General features: G+C 49.9%; 1 protein-coding gene across 1 annotated transcript; it reads left to right on the top strand.

The window, feature by feature from the left end:
• The first annotated feature begins 4,707 nt into the window (after positions 1 to 4,707).
• PRAP1 (proline rich acidic protein 1) lies at positions 4,708 to 17,167 on the top strand. Its single transcript, XM_084635012.1, has 5 exons — positions 4,708 to 4,851; positions 7,659 to 7,725; positions 13,696 to 13,754; positions 16,695 to 16,798; positions 16,889 to 17,167. Exons 1-5 carry the CDS (start codon positions 4,844 to 4,846, stop codon positions 17,080 to 17,082), a joined length of 432 nt encoding a protein of 143 aa, XP_084491138.1. The 5' UTR covers positions 4,708 to 4,843; the 3' UTR covers positions 17,083 to 17,167.
• Positions 17,168 to 18,023: the final 856 nt, after the last annotated feature.

Raw genomic sequence — 18,023 nt, 5'->3', positions numbered from 1 at the left:
ATTCTCCACCGCATGCATCTGATGAAGTGGGTTTTAGCCCACAAAAGCTTATGCCCAGATAAATTTGTTAGTCTCTGAAGTGCCACATGTCCTCCTGTTCTTTTTGCTGATACAGACTAACATGGCTATCACTCTGAAACCTGTCACCAGACGGTAACCGTTTGCAAACAGGTCACACTGAGTAGCCCTCATTTAGATTGCTGTCGTACGATTGGTCGCCCAGCTTACGTGATATTGCACCTGCTTCCTCAATTCTGTTTGAAACAGGAGAACAGCAACAACAACAAAAAATGAATTTTTGGGACAAATTTGGGAAACTTTCCGGATCTGAACTAAATTCAGTATGTTGATTCACAAAACTACATGCTCCATTTATCACAGGCTAGTCTTGTCTCTATTCTCCTCTTGTAACGTGCTCAGCACTGTAATATCATAGCTCCCTCCAGTCGTGCCGAAAGCGACGTGACTAGAAACCAGAATAGAAAGTAACATCCTGGGTGATATGATGAGAAAGCAACGAAAGGACAAACACCTGCGTCTGGATCAGCACCACGTGTAAGCTGGGGCTTCAGATCTAGGCAGCAGGCTGAACTGGGGGCGGGGCAGGAGGGGGGTGTCAGGTTTGGATGTGATGGTGCACTGGAAGCTGACCATGAGGCCGCAACCCAGCAGGACACCAACCTCCCATTAGCCACGTGGGGCAGTGGACGTTGTGAGAGGTCAGGCAGTGGGAGAGTTCGTTGCATGGAAGCTGGATTTTATTTCAGAGGTTTCGTTTGAAAATTGACCATTTCTAAAATGAAATGTTGGAGTTGAAACAGCAGCCTGGTATTCATTCGGTCATTATGACTTTCAGACTGGAAAGTTCCACGTCATTGTAGTGTACAGCTTCCACATGCTCAAGGGTTAATTAATTGGGGTTAACTAATTGGAAGGACGCTGGGTAAAGTTAATGATAAAGACAAACAAATGTACACTCTAAAATAAAGAGGTGCCATGAGTAAACTACCTGACAGGCCTCAGGTAGCTAAGGACGGGGGTTGCTAGCCAGCCTTTGAAATTGAAATGGGATCATTCCATTCTGTTCCATCCATTTTTTGTCCTTATCCAAATAGAGTCAGATCCAGATGCTCCCAGTCTGCAGGAACCATAAGCCTGTACATTGCATGCAGTAGCTGAGCCACAGAGAGGGCAAATTTGTTAAAAAGGAGGGGGGGAAAGCTGTGCCCTTAGAGGGACTAAAGAGTAGCAAAAGGAGCACTGGAAATGTTATTGGCCAAGGCAAGACAATGGAGGGTGTGCTGAGGCACAGAGCGGTCTGCTGTGACTTTGGGCCAGATAAAGCTGGTGGTTGCTGTGGCTGGTTTTCAGTTGGCCTCTGGATCTACACAGGGGGAGGGAGGAGTGATCTGCAGATTCGTAAAGGTCGGATTTTTTTCACATTTTAGTTGCTCCACATTTTACACATTATGCCATTGGGCATATAAATGTTTAACCCATGATGTCTGGTTCTGTTTGCACTGTGAAATCATCATTACATTGGTTTCAGAGTAGCAGCCATGTTAGTCTGTATTCGCAAAAAGAAAAGGAGTACTTGTGGCACCTTAGAGACTAACCAATTTATTTGAGCATAAGCTTTCGTGAGCTACAGCTCACTTCATCAGATTGCAATGCCATGAAAGCGTAGCAGATGTTAAAGTGATTGCAGAGAGGGCTGTTGTCCTGTGCCTCCTAAATGAGGCCAGACATCTTCCATTTGGATCTTTGCATCCTTTGGCTTGTCACGGGGCCTCTCCTTCCCACACCCCCTGCAGCATACAAGCGAGAGAAGGGGGGAGCATGTAAATTAACTGGAGAAGAACTGCGAGGTTTGGCCGAGTGACTTCTGATGTCACAAGCAATGACACGGCTTAAGAATGACCTGAACTATTGACCTGGCCCTGATTATAATCAGAACAACCGCATACAAGAAACATTAATAGATTGGCTTGGTTACAATTAGACTATTGGGAATTATTCACCTGAAAGTGGCCTTTTTAAAAAAAAATTTTTTTCATTATATTTTTATTGAAATTTTTGTGTAAAAACATTCTCTACGTGGTTTTTGACGTCTTGTTTATTGAAAGCCACATTTTTCCTGTAAACAACATTATTTGAATAATCAGAGGGATAGCTGTGTTAGTTTGTATCCACAAAAACAGTGGCACCTTAAAGACCAACAGATTTATTTGGGCATAAGCTTTCGTGGGTAAAAAGCCCCACTTCTTCAGATGCATGGAGTGAAAATTGCAGATACAGGCATAAACATCTGATAATTAATATGATATTTATGCCTGTATCTGCAATTTTCACTCCATACATCTGAAGAAGTGGGGGGTTTTACCCACGAAAGCTTATGCCCAAATAAATCTGCTGGTCTTTAAGGTGCCACCGGACTCCACGTTGTTTGCGTTATTTCAATAAATATTTTATTTTAAAAAATTCACTACAACTTTTGAAAAAACAAAAACCAGCTTGGTTTCCTACCCAGTGGAATGGAAATAAATGTGAAATTTCAACATTTTTCATTACAAATGTTGTTTTCCAACCAGCTTTAATCACAGCCCATTTTCTTGAAAGGAAACTTATGGCTTGTGCCAGCAATGACTGTGGTTCTGCCCCTGCAAATACTTATGCATGTGCGTAACTTTACACTCCACAAACCATTGGAGTTTTGTCACCGACTTCAGTGGGGCAGGACTTCACCCAATGGGTTGTCCTATTGAAATCAATGGGACTATCACACAGCGTAAAATTAACTATGTTCATAGATCTTTGTAGGATCCTGGCCTGGCGGTTCATGACAGATGGTGAATTTTTGCCTCTTTAGGGACTGTTAAAAATCACAAAAATAAGTCTTAAAGGGCCCTTTTTATTTAATTTTTACTCAGAAACTAATTAACAGATTTACTTGAGTAGCCTTAGAAAATGTAGTCTTTACTCTCCGATTATGTGCTGTGAATTTGGGGGAAATACACTGTATTTGTTGCACAAAATAAAGACATTTATCTCCTGCTTTAAGTGCAAATCTCATTTCAACCTTAACTATGGAGCTACTTATGGTGACTCCAGAATATATAAAAATATCAAGAGCACTTCATAACTGCAACTCTATTACAGTCATTCATCTCTCCAGAATACAAAGTCTTATCGTATTTTTAAATCCGCAAACGTTACGGCTGTTAGCAGCTAAATATAAATATTGAAATGTGCAGTAAACAGGAACTGGGATTTCTTTGCACATATTTATGAGCAGCTACCCTGGGGTTAAGCCGTGTTTGAAGTACGGTCACAGGCATATTATATTCTTTGATCAAGTTCTCAAGCTTTCAAGTTAATGCCTCTATCCCCTTTGGTTAGAGTAGCTCATAAAATATTCATAGGGGCATCTTGTAACTAGAAAGATGGAATCCTGGCTGGGGAACGTTATTGACAATCAGTGTTGCTCTCTGTGTAGGAAGCCAGCACAGAGCAATCTAATGGCGCGTTCATTGAACGCCCAATGCAACATGTGCGACGAGCAGCAAGGCAGGCCACAAAAGCAGAGACGTTCATCTCAGCCTCAGATCCTGAACTAGGGCTCATTCCTGGTGCTGAGCAGTCCCTTCTCTGCATGGCTAACAACAAGCTAAAACTGCCTGCTTTGGTTCCGCCTGTGCCCCTCGAGAGGAGCTGGCAAATGAGCAAACTACCTGAAGGAGTCTGTCTAGCCTGGGGGTCCCAGATCATGTGCTAGCCAGGCCTATTTGCTGGCAGTCTGTTCATTCAGCTCAGATGGATGATTACCAGACTAACAGTCACAGCTGGCTAGTCACTTGTGTGATTGTCCATCATTCCCTCTCTTGATGTCTAATTGGTTGCCTTGTCTCTGCTCCCTGGCGCCTGCCCCTCCCTTCTCCTTCTCCACAGCTTCTGCCCCCTTTCCTCTCCCACCTTCTATCCCCCATATCTCGATCCCCAGCTCCTGCCCCTGGATCAGATTATTCCATGACAATGTGATCACTGCCCCTTTCAAACCAGCACCCCATCCTGCCCTGCAGTGTGTGCAATGCTAACTGGACAGCCAGAAAAACCTACACCTCACTTCTTGTAAGATGAGAAAATTGTTCTTCATGCACAGATGCAAATTAATTGTGGAATAATTAGTGGCAGCAAAACTGCCTCTCCCTCCCATCTTCACACACGCAGCCAGGTGCCCAGGCCCAGCTCTGCTCCTAGAGCCACGCAGCAGATCCCCAGGCCAGTGTCCTGTTTTCTGAGCGGAAGCTGTGCCTGGGCAGGAGCACCCTGTGCACGGGCTGGTCTGACAGTCGGAGTGGGCCCTTCCATTTCCACTGGGGCTTTCTGCAGAGGCAGCGGCCTCCTTGCGAGCCAGCCACGGCAAGCCTGCTGGGAGACGTGTCTTGGGCTCCTTCCAGCTGCACTGCTGACTCTGCAAAGGAGTTGCTGTGAGGGAAGGGGTGAGCAGCTGCTCAGGGTGTGGGGAAGGCAGGGCAGGGAGAATATCCATGGGGATCAGAATAGGCCCTTGTGCAGAGCGCAGCCCAAGGGACAAAGGGTAGTAGGCCAGATCCTGCACAGAGCTATGTGCCTGCAAAGAGGCTTCTGCACCTCCAGCCCACCTGCCCTTCCTGGAAGCAAAGGGAGCTCAGCACTTGCAGATCAGGGCCTGTAATCAGCTCCTGGACTTTGGACAGTCTGCATAGTCCTCTGCGCCGTAAAAGGCAGGAAGCAGCAAGCGGCCGCTGCACATCTGCCCCAGCCACTGGAGTTCTCTCTCTTTGCTGCTGCAGGGAAAACAGACATGGCCGGGTAAGACCCTCCCCTTACTTACTGGGTGGCGCTGGTTTGGAGCACGGCCACCACTGGGTTGGTGAATGGGTTCTTGTATTGGCCACGGGGAACAGCAGGTGTGATGTCTCTCTAGCACACAGGGCTGGGCAGCGCGTTGGGCTCGGGGGCTGGGGCGCCTCAGACCCATTAGCCATAATTCCCTCATGGCCATAGAAGCCCCAGCCCCAAGCACTCAGAAATCACAAGCCAGACCCCCAAAATCAGATTTATTTCTTAATGATGAAATCAGGGGGTTGGAGTTTCCTGCTTGTTGACGCAGCCCTCTCCACCCCAGTGTAAGTGATGGTCACAGCATCGCCAGTCCCCCCTGCGCACCACAAGATGCGATCTCGGCCCCTTGCCTGAGATTGACTGACAGCCCGTGGGGTACAGCCCTGTGGATGGTGTCAGGGTGTCCCTGAGTCCAGCTGTGCCTTCCCTTAGCCCCACACCTGCCCAGCAGCCAGCCCAGGCACTCCCAGCCCCACATTAATTCGGTGCCTTTCCCCCCAGCACCACTTGACTTAAGCCAGGGCCTCCCAGCCCCACATCTGCCTTGCCTCTAGCCCTGCTTAGAGCCAGGTTCCACAACAAGGTGGTACTGGGCCTGGGTGACAGCAGTCTTCACACAAGCCTACCCCATGAACCCTGCAACCAGCCCCTATCTTGCAGGAGCTCCCACAGGATGATGAGAATGGGCCCTTCTGGTCCTAACCTCTCTGGGTCTGTGATGCCAGACCCATGCTGGGACAGGGAAGTTGCTCCTTCAGGGGGCTTGGCTCTTCTGTGAGGGGAGGGGGTTCAGCCCAGGGAGCCAAGACCACTCACACCAGACTCCATGCTGCCATGCACCTGACCTTCCCACCCGGGAGGGGGGGTCCTCAGTCTGTGGAGGGGAGATAGGATGAGCTGATGCTGACAGCTGAGCAGCAATTAGTTACTGGCCGCTATCTGGCGCTGCTGGTGCCTGGTATCCTGGAGACTGACAGTCTATTGCTGTGTCACCAGCCCTGCCCCTGGGGACTCGGTCCCATGCAGCATCTGGGGCCAGGCTCAGTGGGAATGTGCCTCCCTGTCCCCCCACACCCAGCCAGGGACAGCACGGCCCGCCTGCCCTGATGACGCATGTACAGGCAGGTGCCCTGGTGGTAATTGGAGAGGGACCCTGACCTGGGGGTACTTTGCTGCTTGGGCCCATCTCCCTAATAGTAGTGAGGGTCATTAGCATCTGGCCAGATGTGTCCCCAAATCTGCAAGGCAACCAATGGCAAGTGCTATTTGCCATCCAACATCCCTGTCTGGCAGGCTATGCAGCCATTGGCAGGGCCCTGCAGCCATTCCTTCAGCAGACAGGAGCTGCGTACCTAAGCCATGGGCATGCCTCCACCCTTACCCAGCCAGCTGCTTTAGCACTTTGATCGGGTGACTGGCGTCCTATTGCTTCTGCAGTTACAAAGGGCAGTGTGAGCCCACACGCAGCCACGCCCATGGCAAAGGCTCCCCCTCCCCTCTTTCAGGGAGAAAGCTCTCATTAGGAACACTGCCACCTCCCACGGCACGGAGCTTAGCTCAGGGCCGGACTCTCCCTCTGCCAAGCTGCTGGAAGACCTAGTGCCTTAGTGCGAGCGCTTGCCAGCCATGTGGTTAGTGGTATTGCATAGGGCAGCCAGCCTCCGCCCTGCACCTCTGACCCCACCTCCCTGGGGGCAGCAGCCACAATTTTACACTGTTGTACCTTCACGTGCCACTGCTAAGCTCCTGCCATACGGGGTAGGGTTCATCCACTTCTAGTAACAGTGGGCGGTGTACGTGTGAGGGGACATCACAGTTAACTTAGGCCGGCCCGCCAATCTCTCTTGCCCTGTCAGTTCCATTGGGAACGGGACTGTACTCTGATCGGACTGCGTTAGGGGACTTCCGTTCCGCACCAACGTAAGGCTTTAAACAGACACGGGCCTGGGCCATGCTGTCACATGGTGAACACCTGACTCCACCTTGCACTCTCCAGCCCTGGAAGGCAAGGCTCTCGAGGTTACTACTCACAAAAAACCTACGTGTAAAGAATTAAGGCTGCAAAGCCAGGTTCTGAAAAGCTAGGAGATGCCAGAATGAAGGCTGCCTTTCTTTATGCAACCTTAATTCTGCCTCCTCATGCATATTCATTATGAGACAGTCTTTAATGACATGATCAGACATTTTTCTACAGCATTCCTGACATTCTGCCCCAGGGTGCGCCCCCTAATCTTCTGTCCCTGGGTTGTCCTCCTAAACAGCTCCCCCATGGTGCTCTCCACAAACTGCTCCCCGAGGGTGGAGACCCCATGTCTGAGCAGTTCTCAGTCTATGGGGAGGAGGGGGGCCTGGCTATATGCTTTTTTAGCTAGCGTGACACAAAAGTGGACTGACACACCAGGACAGTTTTCCCAAAGGGCCCATTTCAGAGGAATAGCAACTCACCACCAACTACTTACTCGAGTTATGTCAAAGTTATTTAGAGTCAATCTTCCCTTCCAGACCACACACACAAAGGGTCAGCCCTGGTTTAAAATGGAAACTCAGTACAACCTTCACTGTAGAGTTGCTCATATAGCAAACTGTGAGTGAGAGGCCGTCTCCCCAGACACATGGAGAGTTGGATATTACTGGTGTCAGCCATCCTGGGGAACTCTGCTAGAAACAGCGATAGCCCTAGAACTTTTGAACCTGTTTAGTGGAAGCCAATGGAGCAGACAGACAGATACAGCACCAATGGATTTGTTTTGCCAAAATTAACCTTCCCCTTCCAGGAATCCTTCCAGGCTCCTCATTGGCATTGGCTTGGCTGTTCTTCTGCGAGTCGACAGCACACCCCAGGTAGGTCTGCACGAAACTCCTCTCAGTTCGGTCTGTTGCGCACCGTGATCACAGCCCCATCATGTGCTTGCAGTAGGCTAGGGCACCACTTTGCAGGAACTTCCCTTCAAGCCCACACAATAGCTCAGGAGGATCTGCAATTCCTTCTCCATCCTGCTGACTCAGGGTAACGTAGCGGATATAGTAACATCTGCTGTGCCAAACCCTAGTAGGATCCTGGACTGATACATCCCCTGGTTCACGTGAGAAGGCAACCTTGGTTATCCCTGACTGCCAATGCTGGTAGCTGCAGTGCATTTGTTGTTCAGCTCAAACATTTCTGCCGAAGCATGTTGTGCAAGCAGTGCACTAATGAATGCTTTATTCTCTCCTTAACACCTCTGTCACTCTGAATTACCAAGCATGTGTGAGCGTGCGGAGAGTCACAGGGCCCCTGCCTGCACTGTCTTGCAGAGCAGGGCTCAAGGCAGCCGTTAGAAGCAGAACGACCTTAGCTCTTACTCTCATAGACGGTCAGGCCAGAAGGGACCATCATGATCATCTTCTCTGACCTCCTGCACATTGCAGGGCAGAGAACCTCACCCACCCACTCCTGTAGTAGGCTCCTAACCTCTGGCTGAGTTACTGAAGTCTTGATTTAAAGGCAACATTTACTCTCGTGCAAACCAGCAAGTGACCCATGCTGCAGAGGAAGGTGAAAACCCTGCAGGGTCTCTGCCAATCTAACTTGGGAGAAATTCCTTCCCCGTGCTAAATATGGTGATCAGTTAGACCCTGAGCATGTGGGCAAAACCCCTCTGGCTGACTTCACTTGTAAGTTTACCAGCTCTGCTCCAGAGCATCAAAGCAGCTATGAGCCTCACTCCCCAGAGGGCCAGCTGCTTGGGTTCTTTTGAGGAAACGAAGGGGAGTCCCAGGTGCAAATTATGGCTCTAGATCTGGATTCCAAGTGTGGCAGAGTTCAGCCTTTGGTTCGGTTCAGAATAGACACGAGGAAAGGGTGCCCACCTTTTCAAAATGCAAAAATGGGACACATACAGGAGCTCCACCCACCTCCATGGCCCCACCCCACTCTTCCCCTGATGCCCCACCCACAGCCAGGCCACAGCTGGGCAGTGGTAAGAGGAGCCCAGGCTACTGTGGGGAGCCCTGGATCCTCCACCTGCCCTGGAGTGCCCAAGAGGAGTCCCTGCCCCCCAGGGCTCACTGCCCAGGACAGATGGAGGATCCACAGCTCCCCATAGCCACCTAAGCTCCCTGGGGAGCAGAGACTAGGGAATTCCCCAAGCCAGGGAAGGTGGGTGGGATGGCTGCTGGATAACAGCCCACTGGTTGCTGCTTTTCCTTGTCCTTGCCTCTTGCTCACCCACTGAATGTATGCGCAACACACCTTCCCCACTCCCTTCACTAACATTCAATGGGCCAGATTCTCATTTACACTGAAGCCCCTTTCCTGGGCCTTACAGTGCATGTAAAGGTGACATACACCTACTGAAAGGCCCCATTACACAGCCAGAGCAGTGTAAGGGGCCTCAGTGCAAATGAGAATCATGCCTCCTGTGTTACTTGAGCCATCAGTGAACTTGGCCCAGAGAGACACTGACCTTGGACCCTGTGTAATAGCAAGCACCCCTTCTGGTTGGGTGTGTCTGTCATCTTTAAACAGTCCCAGCTCTGGTATCAGACCTTACCCCCAGGGCTTCCTCCCTGGAGGAAATGGTTTCACCCTCTCTGGCCCCTTCTGGATCCAGTTCAGATCCCCTCCTGGGGATTTTTTTCTGTCTAATTATAAGACACTTCCCCAGTGGCCCATGGGGTCCCAGCCCAGGGGCCCTAAGAATAGCAGCAACATGCCACCATGTCCTTTTAACAAACAGCTCTCAGTTTCCTGGGCCACTTCCCCACAGCCGAAGCCTTCATCAATGCTTCTCCCTTACCTCAGAGCTCTTATATGTTCAGGCCCAGCATCTAGCCAGGAGATCTTCTTCCTCACTCCCCCAGTCCCTGCCAGCACTGAGCTGTCCCTGATACTACAGTTCCCTTCGACCAGCCAGGAATACCACCTACACTCCACTAGCTCCAGCAAAGAACTACCTGTGCTGTGCTCTGCACTGCAGCTCCTTTTTATATGGCCCTCTTGGGCTCTGATTGGCTGCTTCCCCTACAGCCACTCTAGGCTGCCTGGAAGACTCCTCTACTCCTCCTTTTCTGGGATGGGTATGGCAGGATCCTAAGGCCTCCAGCAGGGGGCCTCTGGGCCTAGTCCACCCCATCACACCCTTACTTACAAATTAAACAAAAATATTCCTCCTCATTCTTATACCAGTATCAAAGTTGGTTAGAAACTGGTTTCCAGTGTGACATTACAGTCCCCATGTCACAAATGGCATTGTTTGTTAGCCGGACGGCTGAGTCCTCCAATATGAGGTGCAGAGATAGCCGTGGTAGCTGAAAATGTGGTTCTGAAATGCAACACAGTGCGAGTCTGCTCGACAACAGGCTGCACTAACCCTGCCCCATCAAATGGCCAAACACCTACCAGTGTAACTGTGTGGTGTAGAGCAAAATCATGACAGTCTCACAGACATGGAGCCCAGTAATAATGGGTCATGTTTCTACAATGAGAGATAGTGAAATCGTGCCCATACACATGAGCCTGTCTCCAAGACACCGGAATATTCAGGGCAAGCATCTCCTCGCCACTCACAGAGGCAACAGCAGCTCAGCAAAGCAGTGAGGTGGGCTGATTAAGGAAAACAAAACCAACAGCATCAGTCAAGCACTAGAATTAACACCACCATTTCTAAGCCCATTAGGTGCCTGTTCTTTAAGGTTTTAGGAGTGCACAGAATCAAGTCCATCCATTATCTGGGACACGGTACCACTTAGGTTTTATGCACTCCCCACACAGTCTGCACTACAGAAAACTCCTGGCTTTGCAGCCAGGGGTTCAATGGGCAGAGAGAAGACCACAAAGGGAGACCAAAAGACACAGGAATTTTCCCTGTGTAGGGTGAACCTGAGTTCCCTAGCAAGCCAGGAATGCAAGGATTTCCTAGTGGAATCATAAAAATCTAGGGCTGGAAAGGACCTCAAGAGGTCACCTAGTCCACTCCTGTATGCTGAGGCAGGATTAAGTATACCTAGACTATTCTAGACAGTAAGAGAGCGCTTCCCATCTCCCTTAAGAGCTTTCCATCTCCCACCAAACCCCTGAAAGTTATTTGCACAGCACAGTGGTGTTTATGAGTGAGACATTGAGCCACGATAGGCTCTCAAGGCAAGAGGAAACGCATTCAGCAGACACAGATTTTTGGAGCGGTATCCTCTGCGGTCAGTCGTTACCTACCATGAGATCCCATGTGGGTTGGCCAGTCCTTGCAGTTCTGCCCAGAAATGTCCCTCTTGGGTCCTACTGAACTCTGGCCCCAGGTGGCAGTGCTGGGCGAAGAGATCAAAGGGTTGGAGTTCATCATGCTAGAACAATGGTGGAGTCATTCCTTTGCTGGATCAGGGCCTTGAACTTTACTTTTGCTTCATTTCTTTTCCCACAAAAGCTCAGCTGCCGATGAGCTGAGAGACGAGAAAGTCGTCTCATTGGCCAGTGAAAATAACGACACCAAAAATAATGCAACTCTCTGGAGGGGACACAGTTCCCTGAGGCCAAGCAGGAGAGGAACCTCTGCGGATGAGATCAAGGGGAAAATTTTCAAAAGCACCTAACTGACTTAGGAACCTCAAGTCCTGTTTTTCAAAAGGCACTTTAGAGTTAGAGTGTCATAGCAAGTCATATGTGTGCACTTAGGCACGTTTGGAAATTGTACCCCAGCTACTTTACTTCCTTATTGAAACGAGGAGAAAGAAAACTCTTCCCGATGACTTCTCCTGCTGAGGAAGAGACTGCCCATCAGGAGGGGGATTCATCACGGGGTTGAGTTTTAATCAGCCTTGCAAATGGCCAGCTATTTTGGCTCTCAGCAACAAGTGCTTCAAAAGCAGGTTCCTCCCATCCAAAATGAGTGCCCATTCCAGGAGAATGGGAGGCCGGATGAGGGCTAACTACTGTACAGCTGGAGGTTTGGCTCAGATGCGTGTCCAAAGGTTTGTGATGCCCAGTGCCACCCAAACCTCCTGGCTCCGGGCCCTTTAGTAATCACCTCCACCCCATTCCCCATGCTGCGGCCCTACTGCTGAGCCCAGTTTCCCACAGCAAGTGTTCTGCAGGCCCCGCTAGCTGGTAAGTTAAAGGGGAAGAGTATGCACTTGGAGCAGGAGCAGTCAGGAGCCTGCAGAGCTGCCATGCCCCACGAAAGGAGGTGGGTGGTGTGGGATAGGGTGGCTGCCCATTGGAGGGCGCAGAGAGAAGGGAGCTCTATGGAGGGGTCATGGGGTTCAGAGGGTTTGTTGGGATAATGAGTCATGGGGACAGGGGACGGGAATCTGGGGGAGGAGCGCAGAGAGATGGTGAGTGCAGCCAATGCACTGGGACCCTCCCGCTTCATGCGCCGCAGTCCAGGGAAGATGCAGGGGAACCGCTAGCTCCTCACCTCGACTCACCCCAGCAGCAGGCAGCGGGAGCAGGGCAATTCACCACTAACGTGGAGCGACTGCAGGCTCTGCGGCCAGGCTGCGAGCAGGGTAATGTGCCAGTTGCCTGCCGTCCCTCTACTTAATACCAGCGCTCATCACAGGCTGCTCACGGGGCCTCGTGGGGCCTGGCTCTGCCCTAGCACATGCCCGTCTGAACCCTAGAGGAGCCCCCGCCTTATTCAGCTCATCATTCCCCTCAGCATGGACAGATGCAGCTGCTGCCTGGCCCCAGCCTTCGTAGCAGCCCACACAGTCTCTCCTCTCACTCACACAGCACAGCTGAGGCAAAGTACCTGGGGTCTGTGCCCATGGACAAGCATAGGATGCTGGCTTGGTTCATAAGATTTGCTTTGCTACGAGGATGAATGTCCTGGTGCGCCAGGCCAGCGCCAAGGCCAGCTGGAGAGTCCCCACTTCCACTACGGGGCCTGGCCTGAGCCTTGCTAGCGACTGTGGTGTTGGCAGGACCTGGCCAAGGCCTTGCTCTGACCCGATGAAAGTCCTGCACAAGTTTGAAATGATGGTCACTGCAGGCTGCGTCGCCCTGGCCTGCATGCAGCAAAGGCAGATCCTTCCAGATCGGAGCTGAAGGAGTCCTGGCTCCCCAGCCCAAGAGGCAGAGTGGGTACTGGCTGAGCTGTGAGAAGACAGCGTTTCTCTTCTGCGAGCCCTAGGGCTGCTGGCATGAGGGCACGCTGCTGGCCTGAGACAAAGCATCACTCTCTGCCCATTGGCAGGGATGGGGTGGGCAGGCATGCCAGTTACCTCTGCTGTGCTGGTGCACTGGGACCCCCCAACCCGTCTGGTCCTTATACAGTGGTGCATATTCCATTGTCCTGACTCCCTAACATAAAATAACCCAACATACCCGGTGTCACAGTTATTCCATGTTCTCCTGGTCCCCCACCCTCCTGGCCCACAACAAGATCCAGCAGTTCCCCTCCGCCACACAAGGCCCCTCTGGATAGCTCCCCACTGGGAATATGGCTGTCTCCACCACCTGAACTACCTGTGGCAGAGAGCCCTGGTGCTGCACTGCTGTAATGCCAGGGCAGGTCTGGGTGCACGGGCTGAACGCCAGGCTGGGAGGTGAGGAAGGTGCGTTTCGTTCCGGGATCTGTCGCGGGCTGAATGTACAACCTTGAACGGGTCCCACCGCCTCTCTGTGCATTGGTCACCCCCGCAGTGCAACAGGGATGGTGCGGGTACAGCTGCTGACCCACCTAGGGCTGGATTATTTCACAGCGAAGCCCAAAATTGCTGGCCAGGGCAGGGGAGGCGGGAGGGGTTCGCTTCTCTTGTCTCTGTGCCCATTGGAGGCCGTTAGCTGTCCAGTGAAGGGGGAAGGTCCCCTGCTGCTGACTTGCTCTTTGGTTCCAGGTTCTGAAAAAAGGCAAAGAAATGGAGGGTTCCTTGGAACAGGACATTAAGAAGCAAATGTAAGATGGTTATTGTTAATATTATCATCATTGACACTGTGACTGATATGGCAATTTCTTGCAATAGCCTTGAAAAACCTTACCTAATTAAGTTTAAGCATCTCTTAGGTCCATTGTGTTAAATGCAAAGGTTACATTTTATTGTGGGTCGGGATTTAATGTAACCCTCTTTGTAGGGGGTGATGGGATATGACCACTGGGAAATGTTATGAACTGCAGAGAACTGTACTGAACAATGGGCCAGACGTGAATGGACTTTTGGGGTAGACAGTGTTGCGTGGATTGCCTGAGAAAGTGAATGCAATTCCCCACCTCTGGTGATGCAAAAATCCAGGCTTTGGAAGCTGCACCCAGAGAAGGGATGGCTGGCTCTGCAAGCTGCAGAAGTGTCCAGAACCTAGGGAGGCAGGAAGGTGCTCAGGGCCCAGCAGGAGGAGCTGTGGAGGCCTGGGAACTGTGCAGCCTGGAAAAACCCCAGTCAGGAGGGAGCATGCTCTGCTACAATGAATAAGAAATTCTGCATTTTCTTTTTTGAATGAATATCTATTTGACATATTCTTCATGGATTCAGAGATCATATGATTATCTAGCCTGACCTCCTACATTACAGAGATCAGAGAACCTCACCCAGTGATTCTTGTAGTGGAGGGAATTCTTGGGTAATCCCAGATTTTCCTCAATCAGACAAAAATGAGTGAGGCCAAGCTTGCCATGGGGGGTTAATGACTGCTTTCCATTTGGCCATATCCTGCCTGTTCATTAATTGTGGAAGATCTGGGGTTAGTTAGGGTTGTTTAGAGCATGACAAAGTTTTTTCATTGAAAAGTAACGTTGCCAAAAAAATGGCTTTTATCAAAAATGATAAAACCGGGTATGTCATGGCAAAAATATCACTTTCAATCAAATTTCCCTTTTTTTTTTTTCTGAAAAACCAAATATTTTTCAGTAGCATTTTTTACTGAAAATGGTTTTAGAAAAGAAAAAAAACGAAAACCAAAAGTGTTTTTGTTTTCCAAAAAAAACCACAATAAAATTTGCAGGAAATTTTAATAGAATGATATTGATTTTGGGGGGGTTGTCAGAGGCTTGTTTTCCAAAATTTGGCATACTTTTTAATAGCGATCCCTGGAAGAGCAGAAAACCCTGGGTTCTGATTGGCTGAAAACAGTCATGTGATATCAATAAATCACAACTATTTACCCCTTCACAGGGGCATAGCAGTGTATTGAGTCTTGGGACAATATTAATTAATTAGATCATATATGCAAATAACTGTCTCCTAATTGGCTTCTGTGCCAAAATAAATATATGCAGACGCTCCCCGGGTTATGCAAGACCCTACTTACACAAATTCGCACTTACAGAAAAAGTTCCATAAGCCAGAAATAGGATTTTCGAGTTGTGGAAATGTTTGCATAATGTATGGGTATACGTTTCCGACTTATGCAAAATTCGAGTTATGCAAGGCTTTCTGGAATGGAACGATTGCATAAGTCGGGGGGTGGGGTCTGTATCTGTGTGTTTCACTCCCTCTCTGTATTTGCCAGGCAGGTAGGAAAAGATCTAAATCCTGTTACTTGCACGTGCTGTCTGATGCAAGCACAAAATTAGAGGTGGGGTAGAGGCCTCTTTAAAGGGGTGCCCTTCAGAAATCAGTATATATGTAACAACAGAGATATTGGGCCAAATTCACCAAAGGCCTAAACAGACACAAGTCCCCTTGTCCACTGAGCCATTGGTTCCATATCAGTCATTGTTAAGATTTATGATAGTCTAGTGAATTTCATCTCATTATTTGCCTCCGGGTCAGTCACGATGTTTGCATCCTCACAGGTGGCTAACACTTGTAATTTTATTATGTGGAAAAAAGAGTTTGTTTATTTTTGCCTGTGGCATTTTTGTTCTTCACAAGCATCACAGGAACAATCAGCTTGAATGAACATGCTGGTGTATCTGGTACTGGCCCAAAATTAATCCTCTGGTCATCATTTTGCCTTTTGAATTCTCTCCTGGTTATAATTAAGCTGGTTGAGTCGTGAAAATCCTAGTTCATGAATTTATGAATCCAAATCACAAGTCTCTGCTACTCCCAAGCATTATTCATGTTTATTTGTTCTTTAGTTGCAAGAATTCAGATGACACTGGGTTTCCATGGAAATGTTTCTGAATCCTGAAATAGTCACCAATTGTAGCAGTAACAGTTATTTGGCCTAACACTCCTTATTGGCTACTCTTTATTCTCCTGTTTAATAGGTTTCAGTAGCCAGTCAAGGAGCAGGAACAATGCCATGTGACTTAGGTACCCAATCACATATTATGAATAAAAATATAGTATTGAATGAATTCCGTGAAAATTACCAACCAAGCGATGCAGCAAATAGCATATTAGGCCAATGCTACAATCCGTGACTATGCAAACAAAACAGAGTAAATTCTGGTGCATCTAATATTGTTCACAATGAATAATGCACCCAGCTTTACTCCTGTCCAGTCACAGGGTGAGGGAGTATCACACAGCCAGTAGGAGCTGGAACATGTTCCTAACAGGGCAGCACTGCTCTGGTCATGTATGTGGGGACTCACCAGTGTGTAGAGGTCTTGGGAAGGAACCAGGCCTCTTCTAGGGGGATATTTGGTGAAACGTTCCTGCAAGAAGATGTTTGAAATGCTAATGAGGCAAATTACTCCATGTATGTGGTTAGGGATTTCCTGGCTGAAACTGGGGAGGGGGAGGAGGGGTTACAAAACTCTGGGAGTCAGGAGACTTGGCTTCTATTGTGAGCTCTGCCACTGATGCATTGGGTGACCTTGGGCAAGTCACTTCCCCTCTCTGTGCCCCAGTTTCCCCAGTTGTACAATGAGGCTGACCTCCTTTGTAAAGCACAACTGGAAAGGGCTATATAAGACCGAGCTATTATTATTAATATTTCTTTTTTTCAGTATTCTGGGCATAAAAGCTATTGAGCCACCCGAGAATGAAGAACAAACGGCGGATATTGATCCTGGAATGAGGCTGTTATCTAGTGACGCAAAAGGCAGAAGAGGTAAGCAAGCTGAGGGATGACACTCCTTCTTCCGCTGGCGTCCTCAGCATGCCCAGAAATCTAACGCTCCCCCGCCTCCTCCATTTGCAGCACCCAGGAGCGCTGGAGACCCGCCAGCCCCGCTGGGTGCCAAGTCTGCAGCAGTACCAGAGGAAGACCAAGACCAGATATACCACCCCCCGGATGCTGCTCTGGAAGAGGAAGGCCCCATGCAGACAGTGGCACCGTATGCTGAAGCCATCAGTGGCCCAGAAGAAGACAGAGACCATCTCTACCATGGCTAGGGGAGGAGATTTGATCCCGTCTACCCACCAGTAATAAAGGAAGAGGGGATTGTGCTGAGCGTCCCCTCTACCCAGTCTCCTTGGCTATATGTTCCCTTGGCTCTTTCCTTCCCAGGATGAGGGCATGTACCAGCCCCTCTCCTCCTGCCTGTCCTATCAGACCCTGTGTCTTGGCTAATAAGAGGGCTCTGGCTTCAGGCTGTGTCAGGCTCTACTCTGAGCTATCACAGTTGGTGGCAGTTGCTAGGACCAGCGGGTGGTGCGGGAAGATGGTCGGCTGGCTGAGGTCTCTTGGCAGGACAAGCATCATTATGAAATCTGCCCTTCCCTGAGTGTCATGGCTGTGAAGTTTCAGGCACCCCCAGTGATCCAGCTGTGACCCCAGCATGGGGCTAAGAGAGGCCTTTGCTGTAGCACTGCCCTAGGCAGGGAGCTGCTTCTGGAGAGCAGCTTGTTGCTGTTATTCGTTTGTGCCGAACTGTGTCTACATGCTGATTCGGGGCAGCTGAAAGCTTGGAACTGCAGCAGTCCTGGAATCAGTGTGCACTCCCAGCAAGCTGGCAGCCCCTGGGAGCAGAATGCCCCCCTCTCTGCCTCCCCCAGACTTGGGGATTCCGGGACATGTCTACACTACAATTAGACACCAGGGCTGGCCTGTACCAGCTGACTTGGGCTCATAGGCTGCTGGGACCCTGCGAGGTGGGGGGTCCCTAAACCCAGGCTGCAGCCGGAGCCCAAACAGCTGCACTGCAATGAAACAGCCCCGCAGCCTGAGGCAGCTGGCATGCACCAGCCGAGTGGGTCTAATTGCAGCATAGACATATCCTTAGTGACACCAAGCTCAGCTGGAAGGCCTTAGCTCGTGCTTAATAAATAAGCCTCCTCCAGCTGGAGGGTGGGGCAAAGGGGGCCACTGTCTTTGCAGCATGGGACCTCATCAC

The sequence above is a fragment of the Lepidochelys olivacea genome, assembly GCF_965140295.1.
Source record: "Lepidochelys olivacea isolate rLepOli2 genome assembly, chromosome: 7".
Classification (NCBI taxonomy): domain Eukaryota; kingdom Metazoa; phylum Chordata; order Testudines; family Cheloniidae; genus Lepidochelys; species Lepidochelys olivacea.
The sequence above is the reverse complement of the archived record's forward strand: the minus strand, read 5'-3'. Positions and strand labels throughout refer to the sequence as shown.